The 22,165-nt window shown below is 38.9% G+C and overlaps 2 protein-coding genes across 4 annotated transcripts in view; both read right to left on the bottom strand.

The window, feature by feature from the left end:
• Nucleotides 1-579: 579 nt before the first annotated feature.
• Nucleotides 580-14,792, bottom strand: cse1l (CSE1 chromosome segregation 1-like (yeast)). Of its 2 annotated transcripts, none has more exons than XM_042341847.1 (25): nt 14,713-14,792; nt 12,832-12,926; nt 11,863-12,005; nt 11,459-11,560; nt 11,164-11,309; nt 10,952-11,042; nt 10,475-10,582; nt 10,296-10,388; nt 9,423-9,590; nt 8,650-8,779; nt 7,907-7,972; nt 7,281-7,483; nt 7,105-7,189; nt 6,492-6,553; nt 5,992-6,128; nt 5,423-5,526; nt 4,723-4,820; nt 4,366-4,516; nt 3,903-4,111; nt 3,354-3,451; nt 3,180-3,265; nt 2,953-3,034; nt 2,174-2,320; nt 1,486-1,717; nt 580-993 (listed from the first exon to the last, which is right to left on the bottom strand). In XM_042341847.1, the coding sequence occupies exons 2-25, from the start codon at nt 12,914-12,916 to the stop codon at nt 904-906; spliced, it is 2,916 nt and encodes a 971-aa protein (XP_042197781.1). In that variant the 5' UTR covers nt 12,917-12,926; nt 14,713-14,792; the 3' UTR covers nt 580-903. The 2 variants fall into 2 exon arrangements, with proteins under 2 accessions (XP_042197781.1, XP_042197782.1); XM_042341848.1 differs by lacking the exon at nt 14,713-14,792 and adding an exon at nt 13,998-14,016.
• A 4,091-nt stretch (nt 14,793-18,883) lies between these two features.
• The window catches only part of LOC103190569 (brefeldin A-inhibited guanine nucleotide-exchange protein 2), a 28,719-nt gene continuing 25,437 nt past the window's right edge, over nt 18,884-22,165 (bottom strand). For both annotated transcript variants that reach the window (XM_007911397.2, XM_007911406.2), the window contains exons 33-39: nt 22,028-22,082; nt 21,813-21,936; nt 21,481-21,620; nt 21,004-21,172; nt 20,633-20,771; nt 19,826-19,943; nt 18,884-19,550 (exon numbers count right to left, since the gene is read on the bottom strand). In XM_007911397.2, coding sequence (XP_007909588.2) covers nt 19,389-19,550; nt 19,826-19,943; nt 20,633-20,771; nt 21,004-21,172; nt 21,481-21,620; nt 21,813-21,936; nt 22,028-22,082 — 907 coding nt within the window. In that variant the 3' untranslated portion in view covers nt 18,884-19,388. The remainder of the gene's footprint in view (nt 19,551-19,825; nt 19,944-20,632; nt 20,772-21,003; nt 21,173-21,480; nt 21,621-21,812; nt 21,937-22,027; nt 22,083-22,165) is intronic.

Raw genomic sequence — 22,165 nt, 5'->3', positions numbered from 1 at the left:
TTTAAAGCACAAGGAGGAGGCCATTCGCCCCCATCGAGTTTCTGCCCCTGCTCCGAGCAAAGTGTTCGTTCAATCCTACTGTGCTCCCACTCCTAATTCCATTACCCGTATGAATTTTATTTTATTCTACACTAGTATCAAAGTCTGCAGCAGCTTTCAATTCCCCAAAGATACACATAGTTTGTTCTAAAGTAGTTTCTATTGTATTAATCAGAGGTGAAGAGTAAACGCGCAAGCTTAACCATTTTGGAATATTCTCAAGAAGTTTGCAACAATCATTAAATTTCCCATCAAACCTCATGGTTTGATGCTTCTGTTCAGAACTAAAACAAGGAATTACCCACCTGAAAAAAATCATTGTTAACATCCTTTCAGCAAATATCACTTCCAAGGAAATGAATGTCAAACTGCTTGGTTTCAAATGGACTTAAGATGCAAAAAGCACCGAACAACCCTATTTTTAAAATACTAGCATATGATCAAACCCCCCCATAGAGAATCATAAATACAAGTCTATATTCCATCAATTGATAGCATATTAAGTTATCTGGTTGCCTACAGTGTTTTTTTAAAAAAAAGTTTTGAATAATTTTCAATTTTATTTTACACTGGAATAACTGTACAGATCAATGCATATGTGGGTACTTTGTTTCACATTTCTTCAATCAGAGTATTTTAGAGAACATAAATAAAGACAAATAGTGTATCCAAAGAGTTCATGAAATGTTAAATCTACACAGAACAGATATTGGCTAACACTATTTGACAAAGTTAGTCAATCATCTCCAGCCAGTGATTCAACTATTTCCCAGGTTTATTCCTACCGCATACACTAATGATGTTCTCCGTGCAAGCACCTACGGAAAGAGCCTTTTAAAAAAAAAGTCTTTAGTCAAAACAAATTCAAACCAGTTGCACGCTTGCAGCCTGAAGATAGCTTTGCAAATACTGTAAAGCCTCAGCATTTAAACTTGTGCTGATCATTGATGGCACCTAAAAAGAAAAGATCACACAATTAATTGGTTTCAAAACAAATTCAATTATGGCACTTAAGTAGGAATGCCCCTCACCCACACGTATTTCGGGGAGTTTTGAATTACTTAGTTCATTGTATTCACAAAAAAAATCAATATGAAAGAATATCCTCTCGGATCATCTGCCTCACTGAATTTCAGATGCGGACTGGAAGCAGCAAATTCTAAGATGTCTAAAGTTTTTAACCACCTTTGAGAATATTTGCTTTGCGTGAATTAGAAATACTAGATTGAGTATCATGAGGGACAGCTGTGAAAGGCCCCAAATTACTTAAGGTAACTGATAACATCAAAAGAAAGAATTCCAGGAATACCCCATATAACGAAACAAAGCAGACTTTCAAAACAAATCGACAAGTGGCAACAATCAGAAACGTGGTCAGTCCAAGGAGATCAGATTTTCTGGAGTTGCAGGAAATTAAAATGAAACACACAGAATACTGATACCTACCCTGCCTGGACATGCTGTGGAGAGTTTGTGGAGACACTGAGCCAGATGGACTCTAGGATTGCTCACTGATGCACCAATGGGATCATGTTCTCTCTTTCCTGCAAAGGCCAGCTGGGAGAAAGCAGTCTGGTAACCCGGTGCATCCTCAATATCAATGAAATGTTCATCATCAGGGATGCTGTCGTCTTCAGGCAATTCAAATAAACCAATAAGTGCTTGTAGCAAAGGAGTCCTGTTTTATAGAGGATAGGTAATGAAGGGGAAACAAAGAATCAGATTTTGCTCTACTAATTCTTTAACTCTCAAATGGAGATTTTTAACTCAAAACTGTATCTACATTTTGTTGTTCTCCATTAAGATAATCTTCAACCTCCCCAAAACAAACTCCCTGAAATTCAGAACTCCACTGAAAAACTGAACAAAAGCCACCTGTTGTTTCAACCTATACATCAGTCACGCTCAATTTCTCACCTCAGTAGGCAAAAGGGATCCTGTAACAACTCTTAAGAATGTTTCCCAAAAATCTTTCCATTAACTGAGGGATATCCTACAGCCCTCCAGGAGAAACTACAGACGCAAAGCTGTGTTCTACCAGAAAGGTCTGCATTTGGTGAGCCCATTGACATAAGTGAAAATAATTCAATAAACATTGAGCACATGCACAATGACACCTTGGCAGACATCTTACCACAGCTTGGTGTAGTCAGTGTCCATCATGCAGGGACATTCTGTAAGGATCTTTGTAATTCCCACTGCACAGATTTTTTTCTCAATCTGCCCAGACACCTTCTGTACCTCTGGAACAACGATTTTTTCTAAAACCATACCGAACATTCTACAACAATGGAATAGGATCACTTTAGAAAACTGATGACAAACAGGTTAACATTTACCAAATACATCTCTCAAAATTGTTAGCAAGATTGTCATTTAATAATAGATGCAACGTTAAATATATAAGTTAAAAAAAAACTCCCAAGAATATTTTGTTCTTTCTCTTCTAATAAAGGTTCCTAATCATGTAGGGGTTCGATTCCACAGGTGCTACATGTTTTCTAGTGCCTCAGTCAAGTAGGTATTCTGCATGAGCGCGTGTGAGGAGTGTTGATAAGTTAATCAAACTTACTTACAGCTGAGCTCGATACTATCTTTGCCAACATTCATACGCAGGCGCTTTCCAACAGGAGTCACTTGGTTAGTGATCAGCAATTGGAACCATTGTCCTAAACCAAGGGAATCAAACATCCTACCAAACTAATTTAAATTTTAAATCACGCTATGTACCAGAGGCAATTGTGAAGCAACATGAAACCAGAAAACATTATTTGTGGTGATATGAATTTGTGCTGTAGCTTCACCTGCCCTGTGGTACAGTGTTTTTTTTAAACTAGAAGTGCTTTGAGATGTTCTCCCAATGAAAAATGAGCTATTTAAGTGTAAATAATTGTTGTCAAAACAGTAACATACTTTGGCTGAATACTGTCGAAGATTTCCTGTAAGGCTATTGCTCCATACTTCACACCATAAAGGTTAACAAACACCAGAAAACCTGTCAAAAAACACAAATGTAAATTAGGGCAGGAAAGGAGAAGAAGCTGGAAAACATTGAGCATGAAAGATTCAGTCTATGAATTCAAGGTTTTTACTTCAAATTCTAAACAAAGACCTACTTACTAAAATAAGATTTCACTTACTTTTGACAAATTTGGTTGTTTTTGAGTTTTGAAGTCGCTGGAAGAGAACAATAAAAATCTGCTTCTTGTATTGGTGCATGATCTCCCTGAGATTCATAAAAACAAGACAGATCAGTTAGAAATAACATTTCTTCATGGATACAATAATCTAAAAACGTTCATAGCAATACTTACGGAGGCATGTGCTCAATTACACTGTTAAGCAGGTAGAAGCCTTGATGGTCATTTGCTTTGGATGCAATTAACTTTTGGAAAACTCCCAGTAACCCTGGCTAAGGATCAGACAAAAATAATCAAGAAATATTCATACTTAGTGCACAAGATCTTTATTAACATCTTAAACAAATGGGTTTGGCAGGATAATTGATTATACGACTGCAGATATTATTCCAAAATACTATTCTTTTTGGTCTTGTCATGGTCATAATGAGAATGCTACCTTGAGAAAAGGGTGCTATATAATAATAAATAATAATCCTTGTATTTGATATAGTGCCCTATCACGTCTTCGAGACGTCTCAAAGTGCTTCCAAGAATATACTGTCAAGTGAATTGACTATTTTTGTGGACAAAAAAATATGTAAATCGTCGTGGGTTTACGCACTTGCGGCTTTTAATGTAACTTCACACAATTTCATTCAGCCGCTAAAGTGGCTGAACCATTAAAGTGGTTAAAGTACCAATAACAGATGATGTACAAAGAAGGAAATTGATCTCACTTACAATTTTATCAGGTGCTGCTGTAGCTATAGTATTTGCTCCTTTCTCCAGGAAAGCCTGAAGTAATCTCACAAGAGGTGGGATGTTCCCTACACGTTCCCAGAGGAGTGGTTGCAACAAATGAGGAAAGAGAGCCATGTAGGATGGAGAGATATCAGCTGTGTGGATTTCCAGGAGCAGAGACATCACTTGAAACACGTAAGGAAGAAATTCTAAAAAGCAGAAGAGCAAGTAAGGCTTCTGAAATGTTCAATGACCAATTGCAATTTCAGATTTGATGCATGTAATCCCTGTGTGATAGCAGTAGCAGCCACAACTGAAACATTAGAAGACTTTCAATTTTATTCCCACTTTATCCAAGCCCATGTTATATAATAAGCTTTTCACTTCATCCACTTTGCTGTCCATCCTTGCATCAGGTTTAGTCAAAAATACACATTTGTAAACTCAGCGTTAAGAAGCTCACCTTGCACATCATTCTGCAGAATCTCTGTGAACACTGGGAAGAGAGCTTCTTCAAAACTTCTCACTGTGGTGGGGTTTGCCTTGCAGGTTATCCGCACAGAAAGGCAGAGAGACTCAAACAGATAATGGTTAAAATGTGGCTTGCTGGGATTCTGGAACAAGTTTAAAATGGACTTAATTTAGACTTCAAAATTAACAAACTGGTGCCCAAACAAAATGCCTTGCTGCTAGTAAAAGCTATGTTTCTCTTAGCAATACAGTAACATTCAAAGTTTGCATTCAATTTTTTGTTAAAGAATTTGATTTTTCAATCTGAAGTAAACACAAAGCAAATTTTAAAGTAGTAGAGGTAGTTTACCTTGCTGACCAACAACAGTTTCTGTGTTAGCTGGGTGATGAGTGTGGGAACATAAGGGACAACTGCCTCCTGGAGAAGGGAGAAACTTCTCATAATAGCTGTAAATAAAAGACAAAAGTTTCAGTAGATTATCTCCTTAATCACTTTTACAATTCTATGGACTGAGCATACTTCCTTGGCCAACTAGGTGAACAGTTTTACTGCCCAAACACTTTTCCTGCACTCAAAATGCAAGACAGCAGGGCTTGCTTGCCTCCCATCCTTTCAGATGGAATGTGCAGCATACAGGCCAATCTACTTCATTTTCCCTTTTTCTTAAAGGCTGAATGTGTAGTGAATGGCTGTGAGCAGAGCGTGGAAAAGAGGATTAGCAAGAGACAAATTCGAATTCCTGAGTGATTTAGAGAAGGCATAAACACTATTTTATTCTTATGAAAACACTGCACATCAAAATGAAAAATAAACTGGAGTAATCTGCTATTAGGCTATAAATGACATTTATTGCTTCTTTGTATCCCAAAAGGTAATCACTTCTCTTGATTCAATGACATGATTCAGATCATGGTGTCAGATACAAAGTTTACCTGTTAAGAAATGACAGGGAACAAATTTGTAGAAATAGAAGAATATCTGATTTGGCATATAGAAGCAATATTCAAGACACCTACAAACTACGTTAATCTAACAAAATAATCCTCACCTTTCATAACATACTCGTTCTCACTTGACCCAGGTAGAGTCAGAGCTTTAAAGAGGTTTGTTAACAACAGTTCAACCATGGGCGCCAGCTCTGCAGAACAGATTCTGCAAAGATAAAAATATCAATAGAGCAGTTTGTTCAACCACTGAATACTACCCAATTGTATTAAAGATTAGAGAGGGATACACAGTCTGTCCCCATACTTATTATGTACCAGTTTTCCTTGTTTTAATCTGCCATGATGTCTGTCCCAGGTACAAGCTACTTTTACTAACCCTTCAGGTCCAAATAATATGACCCAATACATTTCCAGTGCCAATTTCATAATTTCTTATGCTGGTCCAACTACTGATCAATTTTCTTCTGGTTCTCCTAGGAATAGTTCTGCTTGACATTACTGTTGATTGATAACTTGTGCTAGGAGGTTGATACATGCTTTTTATTGTTGCAACATTCCTATTCTTCTGTATATACACTGCATCTTGTCATGATGTACAAGTCGAAAAATAACATATCTGGACACCCGATAAACAAGAAAAATCTAAAATGTTCACGCAAATGATACTTACAGAGTAGCATTATCTGGTCCTCTCATCGTGAAGATCCTTTCAAGAGCATGAGCAGCATATGTATGAACAACAATGCTCTCTGCTTGCAAGTAGTTAATTAACATGGGCAGGGACACCAAAAGTTGTTCCTTTGGAAGCTGCAAGACCATAGTGACAATAAGATTTATTAATGTAGAATGAAACATTTTGTATCAATACAATTACAATCTATCACCTTTACAAAAACAAAACAATGTTTTTGAATGCTGAATTGATTCGGATATTTAAGCAGGATCAATTGGAATATTAAGAGCAGTAAGGGATACAGAGAAAGGGCAGGAAAATAGGTTTAAAAGGACTACTGTGGTGTAATATAATGGCAAAATAGGCTTTGGCAGGCTGAATAGACTATTTCTGTGCAGGACTGTATACTACAATTACTAACTGCACATTAGTCTGAAATATATAGAAGTAATTGATGACGTCAACACCAGTTTGGTACAGAGTTAAAATATTTGTACCTGACTCCTAAAGATCATGACGTATTTAATAGCATCTGCTTTCAGCACAGGAAACTCGTTCACTGAAAAAGATCAAAGCGCATGATAAAAATCGATAAAATGCCAAACTACTGGATTGGAATTGTTCATGGCTAAAACAAAATACATTCTAGAAGCAACACTTCAAAACGAGAGCAACTCAGTATTCCAGCACAAATGCTTAACACCAATGCTTCTCTTTGCTACCTGCAAAGAGATGCAAGAGCGGGTCGATTATTCTGTTGCATCAAGTTTACAGGTTTGCTTTAAAATGTTAATCAAACGATACCTTTACTTAAGAACATAAGAATTAGGAGCAGGAGTAGGCCATTCGGCCCCTCGAGCCTGCCCCTCCATTCGATAAGGTCATGGCTGATCTTCAGACCTAACTCTAATTACCTGCCCTATCCCCATATCCCCTAATCCCTCTGTTTTTTAAAAATCTATCAGTCTCAGCCTTGAAGATGTTAAATAACATCAGCTATTTCCAAATAAAACTCACACTTCAAGTAATAGGAAAAAAACACTTAGTATAAATGTAGCTCAAAAGCACAATCTACAATTTGGTAAAAATACATTAATTATTTCAACTCACGATTTGGCGATTTTAAGTCAGATAATATGTGATTAATGAAGAAATCCGTTAAATTTACAAGCTCATTTGCTTGAGTTATTCCATGCTGAAAACAGAAAGAAAAAATTAGCTCATGATCAAATATAAAACAAATAGGCTGCATAATACAAATAATGTAAATGACAGCAAAACAATACCTTTTGAGTTTGAGCTTTCGAAGCAAGCGATGTTACCAGATAAATTGCAGCATCTTTGTGTTTCCAATTAACAGAAGGATTTTTGGCATATTGGTCTAACATGGAATTTACATAGCCAGAGAATATTGCTGTTACAGGCCCTTCAAAGTATTTGCAAAGACCTCGCACCAAATCACAAGCTGCTCGTCTCCTGGTGTCAATGTCTGTAAAGAAATGTTATTTAATACAACAGAAGAGGGGGTAGGTAACAGTATTTACTACAGAATTTTTTAAAAATAGTTTCAATTTGCAGCATTAACTGGTTTTGCTCAAGTCTGTTTTACGAACCCACTATTTCTGTGGGGTGGAGGAGATAATCTTGCTTGAAGCAACTCATATACACTAGCTTTGGGCTCAATGTGAAAGCCAAATAACTTGCTTAAATATATATTCGCAATGCTTTAGCATTTTAAGGACCTCAATCATATCTATCCCTACTTCAAGGTTCAATAGCAAGCCAAATATTCAAAGCACAAACAATGCACAAAGATGTACGTTAACACCAACAAATGAAAGTTGTCTGTGCCCAAGGACTCTTATCTTTGTAACTAGACAAACTGTGACAATGAAATAACTCTGACAATTACCTGAGCCCTCTACATCTCTTCTTATGTACTCTTCGGAATTATCCTCAAAGGCCTCTTCATCAGCAGCTAGAACCAAAACACATGTTGAAATTTCCTCAAGGGCCTCAGATATCCACCATCAACCTCCAGGCATTGGTATTTTTCTGTTGAGACTCAGAAGTTTTGACTTCATTAAAAACGTCCCTTTGGAATCAACTAAGCAAATTTACAGCACTCTAAATAACTCACAAAAATGTTATTTGTACATTCAATTCAAAAATCAAGATTTAAAATCTTGGCAAAATTTCGACCAACCATGATGAAGACATTTAATGCAGTGCTTGCTCTTGATCTACCACAATAGAAATTGTAAGGGTCACATACAATTTCCTTTCCCATTTCTCCACTCTTAAAGGCAGGGCCTAATGCTGGGAACAGACTACTCTCCAGCACCTTGAACCCAGACAAGGATTGTTGTCAGCCAATAAAGTCATAGCTGGCATCAAAACAAGCATGATCTTATCCTAAAGTCACCTGCTTTCTTGTAGGGGTCATTGGAGAGTGCTTAAGAGCTGGAATTTGGGTTAAATTTCCTCTCTACCCCAGGGACACCTGTTCCAGCCAAGATCAGATGACAGTCCCAGACTACTAAACTCCAGAGGCCCTCGTTGTTTCTATCCCACACCAAGCAATGCATTTACCCAAAAAGTCACGAGAGCAGTCAATGGGTATATCAAGCACTGTATTACTAGATTGCTGATTACCTCTAAATTCCATGTTTGGGACGATAACTTTTTCACAAATACTGGTTAGTGTATTCTGGTCTTCAAACAGATGTTTGTAGTGTGGTCTTTCACAAACAGATGCAAGGAATTGGATAGCGTTGCTCACCAGCTAGAAGAATGGAATAGAGCAGTATTTTAAAAAATCCCCGAGAGACCACTTGGAATACAGACATTCCTTCAGGTACACGTTCATCAGTTCTAGTTTTGACGATAACACAGCTTTGTTACAAATCCTCGACTGTCCAGCACATTGGTATGTCCTTCCGAAGTGAAAGGTGCTATACAAATGTTATCTGCTGTTGTCATCAAGCAAGTCCTCAACAATCCTGCATCAGTAATACTTTCTTTAGCTATTTTATAGAAAAGGAGATTGAAGGGAACCAACATGCAGAGACAGAATTGCACTATCCAAATAGTTGGTTATTTTATTTGGATACCCACGTTCACATCATCACCACTCGTGTCCTTGTCAAGTCACCACACTCCATTCCCCAATTATAGGGACAGACAAGATAACCCGCTCTTCAGCTTGTATCAGTACCATCTTATATGCAGCCACAAGGGGGGGTGGTGGAGGTGGTGGATGCAAGAGCCCAGTCGACACTCACTAGGATCAGGCATGCACTTCCATCTCACTACTCCATGGCTAAAGATTTGAGCAAAAATAAGTACTTTCTTTAATAAAAAGATAAAATGAGCCTTTCAGGGCTCTCATTTGTCTTCATTAATAGATTCTATCGCTGCAAACTCACCAAATCATATTTCACTTCCTGTCCAGTTGTAACAAGGAGATTCCAAATGGCAGTCACAAACTGGGGTAGGTAGGGCTGGAATTCCTCATCATATTTTTGAGCATACAGTGCAGCATTGTCACAGATTTGGGACTTCAACAACTCCAGCAAACCAGCTTCTTCTTCATCCTGTAGGAGAAGGAAAGGAACTATTATACCAACTAATAGGCAGGTCCTACTTCACCACTCATTTTTAATTTCAGTGTCCTCCATATTATCAAGTATGTCACACAAGTATATTGGAGATCCCAATGACTCAATGGCACCTTGCATCATGACTACATAACAGCTGCGCTTGTTGAGACGCATGCTATTTATGAACAGTCTGTATTATAGTTTACAAGTATACATAAGAAGTCTTTTGGGGCTTCAGAAGAGATCTTGGCAAACAAACTCCCAGGAACAAATTATTCTTGAAAGCAAGTTATGAACATATTTCAGCACGACTGTGCTTAAAAGCCTTTGTAAATTATAGTAGGACCCTGTTATAACTCACAGTTGGAATTGCATAAAATTCCAACAAGCACTTTAACAAAGATTAAGTGTTGGTCAGTGCTTCCACATTCATAGTGCAAGCAAACAGAATGACAACTGACTTCAATTTCCAATGATACTTCAAAAAACATGATTGTATGACCAAAATCCCTTCATTAAGATAATACTAGGTTAATTCATATTGATAATCCATACATTTCTCTTCCTCCCTATCCCATCCAGCAGAGTCCATTTAGTTAAATTGTTTTTGATCCAAATCAAGTATCAAAAGTAATTTTTTAAAAAATATATAAATGTACTGAAAAGGACTAAATAAATCGCAAAACTTCAACCACTTACATCAGTCTGCAGTAATTTATTATCCAAAGTGAGTAGACTATGAAAGTTGGTCATCCAGGTTTCCATGTTGTCCTCAAAAAACTCTGGCAAATCCTACAGAATAGAAAATAAAAAAATATTAACTCAGCAACAATTTAATGAAGGCAGTTTACAACATTTCACCTGAAGTGTTGACTTACCTGAAAGTTTAAGCTGTAGAACAGTTTAGCAATCAAAACCAGGGAAGAGAAGAGAACTTTCAACGCATTGACATCCTTGGCATGTGTACGGCAGAGCTCAATAGTTGTCTGCAAAAGTTCAAGGATATAATAGTTGATAGAACATGTACAACTATGCTGACATTTCAAACAAACTCAATCCCATAGAAACAATTCAGGATTGAAACAAAATAAGGGAGTAATATTCCTGAGATTTAAAAATGGCAGTTCTACATACATTTCATACGTTCTGCAATTTCATTTCACAGCATTTGATTAATGAAAGTCACTAATAAATCTCAGAACAAATTGACTAAGGCTCACTGTAAGATAATGACACATTGGAATTTAAAAACACATGGAAATATTCTTCACCAAAGTCCAGGCATCTCACAGCTGGATTTTAAGAAAAATAATGAATAATAACACATTAATGTACAATAGAGAAGTGGTGCTTACCTTGAAGAGTACAGTTAAGGGCTCTGCAAAAGTGTCCAACACTAGTTTAATCTCCGTCCACAGTTCATTTGATTTGAATTCATGGCGATACCTTGTGATGTGAAAAGTAGACAAGAGATCAGGAAGAATTGATTTTTGCTCTTATATCAAATATATCATAATATAATTTTTTTAAAAAACACCAGCGACTTCTCCCCAAACTAAACCATTACCTTTTAAATAAGGAGTGTGCTGTTCGAAGTACTCCATTAATAACATGAAAGTCTCCAGTTTGGAATCGATTGATCATTTCTGTTAAAAGATGCGGCCATTTCTGAGGGAAATCTTCATGGCCAATGATACTGATAGCATCACTCAGCTAAAAGGAAACACCAACAACATAAATTTATACAGTGCCTTTCACATGCGATAGCGTCCCGGAGCACTACCCCGCGAATAAACAATGTTATTCAGAAGACTGAATAAGTAATTGATTACTTTTTCTACGATCAGAAATAAAAAAAATACCTGTTTCTGAATCTGCTCAGGACTGCTCAGCATGAGGTTCACAATATTGGCTTTAATAGCCACTCGGTCTGCTTCACAGATTTTGTTTGGCTCATCTTCAATCTGAAGAACAGACAGACATGTTGTCACATTCCTCTCCTCCAAAGCATTCTCCAAATGATTGGTTTATGCAGATTATACATGCCTGTATTTAGCGGATCAGTTATTTACATCAGATCATAATCTGATGTAAACAATTTATCCATTTGTTCATTTCCAACACATTCATAATGAAAGTTCGCAATAAGCATTTTGTTTACCTTAACTTCTACTTTTCTATAAAGCATTAGAGGCCTGTATTGAATTCAATTGTATGATTAATATGACAATATGACTGGAACACATTGATCCGATAAGTTACTTACAATTCGCCAATTTCTTTTGATGTAGTTTTTGAAAGTTACACTTGCACACACTTTCATGACAGTGTCTGGAGACTTCTCAACAAGAGTCAACAGCAGTAGCGGGTAGTTCTGGCTTGCCTCCACAGACTCGAGAAACTTTTCAGCTAAGAAACAATGTTTGTACTTCAGTTATGCAGACAGAAGAATCCTGAATGAGTTCCCTCAGGTTTATTGTTCATAGATTTTATTCTTCAACAGCCATGTGCAGCCCAAACCTGATAGGATTACTATCAACAATTTATATTTACGTTTTACAAAGCTGTACACAATATCATGTAAGTAAAAGGTAACTACATAACTTCGTTGAGTTTTCTCCATTCACTAACTATTAAATCACAGCCCAAATTATAACATTTGAAGGGATGCAATCCCCTGACAGAAGAATATATCAACTTCTCAACAAGCATAAAATAACAAAAAATGGAAGTTTAAAATTATAACATCTTCTCAACAAGAGTTTCCAACTGCATCTTTCTTAAACATTAGCTTTGAACCAGAGGAAGAAATGTGGGAACAGAGTCAAACAATAAATATTTTTTTTGAAGTGCCAGACTAGATTATTAAAATGAGTAAAGGTGCTTTCTAACTATATTGTGTGGGGAGAAAAGAAAAGGCTTGAAGTTGATATTCCACTTCAAGCCTTCAAAACAGAACTGGAAACAATGGAATGGAGCCATGGGGCCTGTTTAATAGTTTGGGCAACATCAGCGTTTTGCCTGTGTAAAGCTGCAGCCTTTTGNTTTTTTTGATGCAGATTGCCTGACCAAGATATTTGTTTTGTAGAAAACTTCTACAAAGTTTGTTCACATTTAGATAACTCATATTTACGATTACATATTACCTCTTCGTACACTTCAGAGAAAATTAAACTCATCCTGCTTGAACTTCAACAACCAATCACTTTAACTGTGTTTCAATCAAACTAATTACCTGGTCTCCTAACAACAGGATCAGGATCAAGAGTCTTCTTCAGGAATCCAGACAGCAGTTGTAAATTGGCATCACTGAGGTCCATGTTCACAAGTCTGAAATAAAAAATGAACCAATTGTAATACTCACTAATATTTACTACTTATTGTAATATTTACAAATCATTATTTAGCATTTCTGTACAATATACACTACATTTTTAAATAACAGGGCAGTTTACTCAAAGGTTTCAGCCAAGGCTGCTCATGAATCTGCTCACAAAACTCACTTTCTTCATCTTCTTACTTTATTTCACTGAACTCCCAGTTCCCTTTCTCTCTAATATTCAGGGCAGTCAAAAATATACATTGGTTTCAATATATTCTTGATTTATGACAATACACAAAATACCTACCCTCCAGAATAATTTTAACAAATAGATCGATAAAAGTTATCCAAGGAAAACTGTAGTTTCCTGTACTTCAAAACATACTGGGAAACGAAATAAAAGATTGGAGTGTTCCCACCGGGTCTGTTAAGTTTTGTTGAGAAAGTCAACAGTAAACGTCGCCTTTGACCCACCAACTCTCAGAATAAGTTACATTATGCAACAACAACAACTTGCATTGATGTATATATTTTACATATATATATATATATATATAGAGAGAGAGAGAGCGCCCTAAGAAGAATGCGAAAAAAACATTTAAAACAAAGTTAGATTTGAACCTGAAACGATCAATAAATAGGAAACGCAAACAAGTGGGTGGTTCGGACAGAGGGACAGTGCACAGGAGGCCAACAAACAAACAAACAAACAAACAAACAACCCCCCAAGTCACCATAATACACAATAATAAGTCAATCGCAAACAAGTTCACAGGGCGGTGGGTGAAGAAATCCACAGCAAATTCAATCACCACCAGCGGCATCCAATCGTTTATGTCTCTTTATAAAGCCGGGACACCTGACCTCCCGGGTCGGCGATAGTAGTAGTAGTAATAATAATGATGAGAATAATCCTTGCATTTGATTAGAGCGCCTTTGCCGAGTCTTCCGAGACGCCCTGAAGCGCTTCGCAGAATACAGCCGGTAACGCGAACCGCCCGCGTAATAATATCCCGTGGGTGAAAACCATGAGTAAGAGGCAACCGGGCGGGGGGGGGGGGAGAACCTGCTTAACTCACCCCGGGGGGGAGGCGATGAGAGCAGACAGGTGCGGCCTCGGCCTCGGCCTCTAGGTGGGAGCGGCAGCGGGAGCCGGGCGGCGCTTCTCCATTCCTGGCCAGGCCTCGGGGCACTGCGGCGCAACCGAACTACCCACCCACCCCGTGATTGACAGCCACGCCGGCCAATGACAAAGCAGCGCCGACCACGTGCGCCGAGCGCCCGCCAATCAGCGCCGCGGTAAAGCACTTCGCGTTAAGTTAGGTTGACCCCCCCCTCCTCCTCCTCCACCGCACAGCCCACGACGGATCCAACGGCCTCGGGGCCGAATTTGAACTGAATTCAAACGGCAGACGGTTGGTCAGTCAGTGAGTCAGACCAGACAGCGAGGGGACCGCCGCCGCTACCGCTTCGAGTGGGCAGCCAGGCTTTCCTCACCCGACCTCAGCCATAGGCCCGGGCGGCGAATGCCGCGCGGGGAGCGGCGGAAAGGAAACTCGCCGGTCTTCCGGTGACCAACGGCTCTGTCTGTGAGCGGCGCCGTTAAACAAAGCGGGAGAGGCGACGGCCAGAAAGGACCGGCCCCGTGTGAAGAGGCCAGGCCGCGCCCGGCTCCGGCCCATAGACCCCTGCTGCTGCTGCCGCCGCCGCCTCCTCTCCCCCCCCCCCACCCCGGCCCGCCAGTCTGAGAAAAGCCGCCGCTGTACCGCCAGGGCCGGAGACGCCTCCTCCTACCTGTTTTCTTCCTTTTTTTGGGGGGTGAATCGAGAACGATGGCGACTCGGGAGCCGCGTTCAAACCTCAGGAAAATGGCGCGCTCGCCGACTCGCGCATGCGCCCCGGGGAGGAAGGGGGGGGGGAAAGGTCTGACGGGCTCCTTTGGGGGGTGCGCATGCGCCCAGCCTGATGGCGTGGTGCCCCTCCCCCTCGACCCCCCCCCCCCCCCACAACCTGGGCAATTCCCCCCCCACCACCCCCATCCCCTGCGGAATCCGCTATTAACCCGCCAGACGCGCGCTCCGGGACCCCTCCCCCGGGCGAGGCGGTCGCTGGTATAAATGCGAGTTGTTGTTGTTGTTCTCTACCGGCTGTTTGCCCCCCCCCCACCCCCCGCTAAAGGGTGAGGAGGGGTGTTGGGGGGGGGGGGGCTAGAAAGCAGTGCAGGAGGACCGGCGAGAGACCGGGCACCGGCCACACACCCGGTGAGGTCACGAGGCGGGGAGCGGACCCCACCCGAGAGGGAGGCGCGCGCCTCGCACCGGTGGGGAGGGGTGGGGGGAGGGTGAGGCAAGTGGCGACCCTCGGACCTGGGAGGGGGCCACCCCGAACGTCACTTGTCCCCGAGGGTTATCTCCTTGTGGTTCGAGCGCCCGAATTAGGACTGAGAGCGCGTAGTTCCGTCAACCTGCGTCCGGGAAAGATGGTCGAGGATCCCACGGCCCCCTTCAAAAATAGGAAGCGATGCCCTTACGTTCGGGTAGAATTTCCAGCATCGAGTGAACATTAACGCTGAACTCCCAATGATAAAAGCAAAGAAAGCAAATCGGAAGGTGTAAAACCTTTTTTGATTTATTGACTGATTGGAAGAAGATAATCAGCATTGTACAGAATACTTTTGACATAAAAAAACCTTTACAATAGTTATTTCTTATATAATCTTTCTCCAAAATATTTATACATCCACAGTGGCAAGGAATGCTTTTAAATTACTAGTATTTTTAAATGCACTTCACATTAATACATTGTTCATTCATAAAACCCTCCTATGAGTAATTCACTTTTACATTGGCCATTATGTTGTCAAATTTAAATATGTAAACATAACATCCTGCACAGAAATTTCCCAATTATTACATTGAAAATGGATTAGAATTGAGCAATTTGGATAAATCAAAAATCACATCAGTTCAATTGTTTCAGGATTCGGTTAGTTTGTAAAATGGACAATGCATTTCCCTAAACTGAAGTGTACTGTCTTACTGGTGGGATAAACAAGACATTCTACTTTTTTGTATTAACTTCATATGTTTGGATATGCATATAGACTAAACCAAGACAGATTATTAGAATACATTTTATGACAATTCTTGCATCCATTTGGTATAGAACCCCAGCGGCCTAACATTTTTGTCTACAGTTCGGTAAATGAGAGATTAGTTTGATACTTAGCCGTGCATTGAGAGTTTCAAAATCAGATTTCTTGAAATAATTTTGTCAAAAAGATGGCTGTGGGTAAATGCACCTCTTGGTCTCTTGGTGTGCTGGGATGGTCCCAGGTTCAATCCCTGGTGCTGAAATCAGACAATCAGGGACAGTACAGTCCCTCTATGCCCTCCAGGCTAAATAGAGGGCTAAAAACACTAGGTTTCCTGTTTTCAAACAGCTCCCAACAAGCCCCTTGCTCTAAAGTTGTGTGCAGCGATATTGGTTGAGGACAAGTAATGCAGCAGTTTTATTTTTTAATATATAAAAGGATTTGCACTGTCAACGGTTAAATTGAAGTTTTATGAGTATGATGACACCTCTTCCTGGAGGCAGTCTCGCATGGATAATGGAAGCAATACATTGCACTACTGTTTCCAAGTCAGCATCGGGAAGCTAACTCTACTAGCACAAATGTAAACACTCAGGCATACAGCTTCCTAGATAATTGCTTTTCATGGAACACATGAAAACAAAATCATTTGCTTTTCACCTGGGGGCAGGGGTGAATAAAGTAAGATGCCTTACAGTGCCTTTGTAGTCTAGGACTTATTATTATTGGTTACCATTATCTTCCTCAATTGGCAAATTGGAAAAAGTTGTTTCTGAATTATAAATGTATCCATTGCAATTTTAACCAATATTTAAATTCTAATTAAATCAACAATTTATGAAAAAAATCAGTAAATGTATTATCAGTATCCGCATGGCACAAACAAGTACCTGCAATGACTGAAGATTAGCAAATACAAGAGCTATTTGGTACTTATAGTGCATAATGTGAAAATTAATATTAAGTCTTCATTTTATGCAGATGTTGAGGCTGTTACACAACCTATTTATTTTTGCTTTATTTGGTACAGTATTTGTAGAACAAAAAAGTGCACAGAAAGACAGCTCTCAGATATGCAAACACAGCAGGGCTCACTTATTATCATAATGATGAAAATATTGTTTGATTGGTGTCATTTTTGTACAATTTAAATTCTCTCATAATTTAATGTACAGAACCTATTTCCCAGTAATCAACCGACACTTAGGACTTGATAAACTTTCAGTGATTGCATGACAATTATTAATCCTTTAGTGTGTAGATTACACATCAATACAGAGCACAATGGGTTTCAGCAAAAATACAGATCCACAATTGATTATCCCCATCCAATAAACTTAACCCATTTGCTTAAAAAACCTAAACAGTCTGAAGTAACTACAAGACTGTAACCTCATGTTTAGGTGTACTAAAAATCTGCCAGTTAAAAATATGATTAGGCTTCATTCATACTTTGAAATCACTTTACCATCTCAATAAGATCACATCGTTTCCATTCACCTCAACATATATATATATATAGATAGCAAGTTATATTGATGATAAATATATATATATATCATCATCAATATAACTTGCTATCATTGTAATTTGCCTTCCAAGATTAAAAGAGAGAATTCCAAATCATATGAATTTAACACAATATTTGAAACTCAGTTTTGATCAACAAAAGTCAATTAACTAAATTACTTTGAATTTCACCTCCCCTCCTAAACGTTAACCATTAAAGATCTTTAAATAGTGTATAGTGAGACAAGAAAATATTTACCATGCCCTTTTCAGGTATTCTATCTCCCTTTATTATTAGCCCCTCTTTTTCATTTTCTTTCCCATTGTTTGCACTATTCCCTGTACAAAACCGAAAGCAAATCACAAAAGACGTGTCAATCTCTTTCATAGCAGAGAACTCAAGAGATGCAATAGAGTGATCCAACTGTGAAACCTCCAGTGATCACTGTTCTTTAGAGAAGTACCTAATTTCTGCTTGTCTCTCTCCTTGACAGGGCATCTAAGATCAGCCCTGTGCAGTAACAAACATAAAAATCCACTTTCTACATTTCCCCAAAAAACTTACATCTTGTTTGCACGACCAAGTTTAACGTGTTTTAATGTCGCCAACTTCAGAACCAACAACAACAAGATACCATTTATGGAGCGCCTTTCAAGTCGGGAGGACGTCCCAAGGCGCTGGACAGTTGGGTCAGGACCCGAGCAGGGGGGAAATGGTCAGGGGAAGGGAAGGAGCGAGGAGGGGGTAGAGAGTCGAGAGGGGAGCTGAAGGCTCGGTCAAAGAGAAAGGTCTTGAGACCGGCCTTGAAGGAGGAAAGGGAGGAAGCGGCGAAGGCACTGGAGGATGGAGTTCCAGAGCCTCGGGGCTGAGAGGCTGAAGGCCCGACCACCGATGGTAGGGCGGTTGGGGCGGGGATGTGGAGCAGACCGGAGCCAGAGGAACGGAGGGTACGGGCAGGTAGGTAGGGGGATAGTAGATCGGAGAGGTAGGAGGGAGTAAGGCCGTGAATGGCCTTGTAAGGTGAGGATGATGATCTTGAATTCGAATCAGCTCTACTTAGAAATTTATTAGACTGAATTTATTGCAGTATTTACGAATTTGTCATAATTTGTGGGCCGAATTGCATCTGATAATAAGTGGGCTCTACTGTAGCAATGCAAGAACTAGAAATGAGACAAAAAAAAGCCGTTATTCCCTCACAAATTTGAACTCTGTATATTCAGAAATTATGAACTCAAAAATGTCAATTTTATATGATCATATTAGTTTAAGTTATCTGCAATTTTCATTTACAATCATTCTCACAATTAACATTCTATTGTGTGCTTTCCATCAGTGTCACAACCCAATTCCAGTTTTTATAGCTATATATCTGTCATCTTAAAACTTCTCATCCATTTACAAGCACTGAAACCTTACAATGCATCAACTCCTTTGTGGGATTAAGTACTCCATTTTACACTGAACACAGCATCAAGCCACACGTTTACCTGAAACTTATGCTGTTTAAGAATGTGTAATTCCCTTAAGTGCAGACACGTAGTACAGAAACCCAGAATCCCTGAAATGATTTACTCGTTTTCTAAGAGAAAAACAAATTTGGTTGCGGGTGCAAAAGGAAACCGTTGCAAATATTCTTTAAAAGCAAATAAAAATACAAACGGGGATTGTAAGTTACAGTGGGATTCGGGACGTGTGACTCACAAAGACCCCTTTTACATATAGAAGAGTACAGATCACTTATTCAGGAAACCCTGATTAATATTTCAAAAATAGCTCTAGAATTAATTATTTTCATTGACTTTACATGGGTAACCTCCAAGACATTCATTCATGGAGAGATGAAGAAAGACATTTGACTTTTTGTTATGTATTATCTTCATGTGGCTGCTCCTCTGAATTGTAGATCTGAAACACTATGCCAATACGTAGAAAGAACTTGCGCAAAACTGCTCGCAGTTCAGGAATCAGGTCAAACTGCACCATTTCGCACAAGTATGGATAGTACTTTGAAACATGGATTTTAAACTTGAAGGGAAAAACAAAAGACACATGAATTGCAATGTAAATTAATAGAATCAAAACAATTGTCAAAATTAACCCTTTTCAGTCCTGACTAATATGTCAGAACAACATTTTTCATTTTTTTTGTTGTTAAATCACTACACTTTATTGGTAAGGCAGCTTACCTTTAAAATTAGTTTAAGCAATATTGTTGAGAAAGGCTTACAATATTTATCTGCAAAATTACCTTTATTCGCTGATGAGCTACACAATATATATTAAAAAGAGAAGTTACATACCTTTTCATCACTGATTTTAAGAGTCTTTGTTAGGAAGAGTAATAACAGGTTAGTCCAAGCTTCACGGTGACTTTCAGAAGTCAGAGTGATGAAGTAAGCAAGAGCTTCGCTGCAAACACTGAGGAGAAAAAACAAATTCTAATTAACAAATTATAAGGTGGCTATGACAAGTGTTTTGATATTAAATGATCACCTTAATCCTTAAAGTACATTTTGAAAGCTCTTAAAGTTTCTTCTCCATTAGGATGTAGCTGCTCTGCACAGTACAGGTGGACGATAAATAAAAAATAACGAATTATATTGATACAAGATGTGAAGATACAAGGCATTATGTCAGTTAATACTTTGCAGAAAATAATCAGACTATACAAATAAAGGCCAATACAAGGGCTGATAGGTCAGAGGTTATAAACCATTCAAGTGAAAATCAAGTTGTGTATCAATCCCAATGCAACCTATGTATAATGACCTTGAGTTACATTTAGAATTAGTTTCCCATCAGATGTATAGGTTGGGGTATCATTGAACCTCCACGTAATACTGGGTTTTAATTCAATGCTTACAGAAAAACAGCATACCTGAAATCACTGAACTCTATTGGTATCTATACCAATGAGCAAGATTCAACATCCAGATACATATTTCAATATATATCAAATGCAAGGATTATTATTATTATTAATTCAATGTATAGCCGACTATGTATGTAATGGCACAAGCTGACAGCAGAGGGCCTCTTAGCTTGCTCCTCTGAATACTACTGACCTAACACTATTATGCACATCTACTTCAAAGATATTCACATACTTCAGTAGTCGTTGTTGTATATTGTCCCAAGAATCCTGGCGATTGTCATCATTGTACATACGGAAGAGTATCCGCAGACAACAGGCGAGGCTGCTTGTTTCCTGTTTCAAGAGATTAGGCTTGGATTTGCCCTTAAACCCTGCAGTAAAACACATGCACCTTGTATTTGGGTCAATTCAAAGTCTCTATGTGACATGGCTCCTTGAAACACAATTTACATTAAACATTGCTGCTCTCTAATGTAAGTAAATCAACTACTTTAAAAGAATACCCAACTTGCTATTGTTTAGTACAACTTATTCAAATCCGAGTAAAATGCAGACTAGTGAAAGAGTTACCATTCACCCCGTTATCCTCACTAAATAACTCACCTGCTCTCCAGAGGGTAGTCCTCTGTTCATTGTTTGAATTGAAAGCCTTTGCAAAGGAGTGCGACTCCAGCAGACAATCCAACAGCTTGAAGAGTTGCTGAGAAGTCATGTAACGGTACATTCCTTGATCTTCAGTATCTATGTGAATCTCGGCATCTATCGAATCCCTCTGCACATAAAATAGTCAAAGCATTAATTTCATGGATTTTTTGAGTAATAGCAACACTAGCCAAATGAGCATTGAATATCTTTAATAAACCGAATATGACTGGAATTTTCTTCTAATTATACCAATGACAGCAATGATAATACTGTACATCATAGTCCAGATAAGTTTGCAGGGTTCACCCACAAAATACAGTCACTTTACTTCACAGTAAATTCTGTGAAGCATTTTGGGATGTCCTCTCGAAGTGAAATGAGCTATACCAAATGCAAAGATTATTATTATTTATTTACAAGCAGTAGCAATTTTACCTGGGCAGCTGCCATGGTTTCAGCATCCTCCTTTTTGCTCGTTGTAGGGAAGAACACTATATTGTCTATTGTTTGGATGAGTTCCAACTGTACAACACACTTGATGAGAAGGGCAGCAAACAGCTTCTGTTCAATTATTTCTGGTAAACAAAAGAATCAGTGATCAACGTGGGATTATCCTTTCTATCGTTAATTTACAACACCCTGTTGGGAATTTGTAAGGTTGATCACAATTGTTTCAAGAGCATCAGCCTTTCTGGGATTAAAGTTGTCATAGAATCTGCACTGTAAACAAAAAACATGGAATCTTTTCATAAAAGCACAAGCCTTACTTGTATTTGATCTATTCTTCCGTGCCTCATCACTCGTGTTTGATATCTGACTGAACTGACTCTGACCTTTTTCTGAGAGGTTTCGCTCTGTACTACAGATTGATTGACGGTCAACATCCATGTCCTATGAAAAATCAAAGTACACCAGCACATTACAACATGCTCTTTAGAAAGCCAATTTTTTTTAAAAACCTTTTCCACTGTAGAAGACTTACCGAAGTCTTCTCTCCAGTCTCTTCTTCCAAACTTACTGGCCGCCATGTTAACAAGCTGTAACAACAAATCATTTTGTTTTAAAAGTCGACTTCAAGTTTAATTCACTGCCAACTTATATAAAGCCATCATTTAATGCA

This window comes from Callorhinchus milii, unplaced genomic scaffold (genome assembly GCF_018977255.1).
Source record: "Callorhinchus milii isolate IMCB2004 unplaced genomic scaffold, IMCB_Cmil_1.0 Scaffold18, whole genome shotgun sequence".
Lineage (NCBI taxonomy): Eukaryota > Metazoa > Chordata > Chondrichthyes > Chimaeriformes > Callorhinchidae > Callorhinchus > Callorhinchus milii.
This window is presented reverse-complemented; position numbering and strand designations above follow the sequence as displayed.

Excerpts from the sequence above, each read along its gene's own strand:
- cse1l (XM_042341847.1), bottom strand. The coding sequence starts at position 12,916 with ATGGACCTCAGTGATGCCAATTTACAACTGCTGTCTGGATTCCTGAAG. Across the intron at positions 10,389-10,474 it reads TCTACAGCTTAAACTTTCAG|GATTTGCCAGAGTTTTTTGA; the intron begins GTAAGTCAACAC and ends TCTATTCTGTAG. Across the intron at positions 8,780-9,422 it reads AGGAAGTGAAATATGATTTG|CTGGTGAGCAACGCTATCCA; the intron begins GTGAGTTTGCAG and ends CCATTCTTCTAG.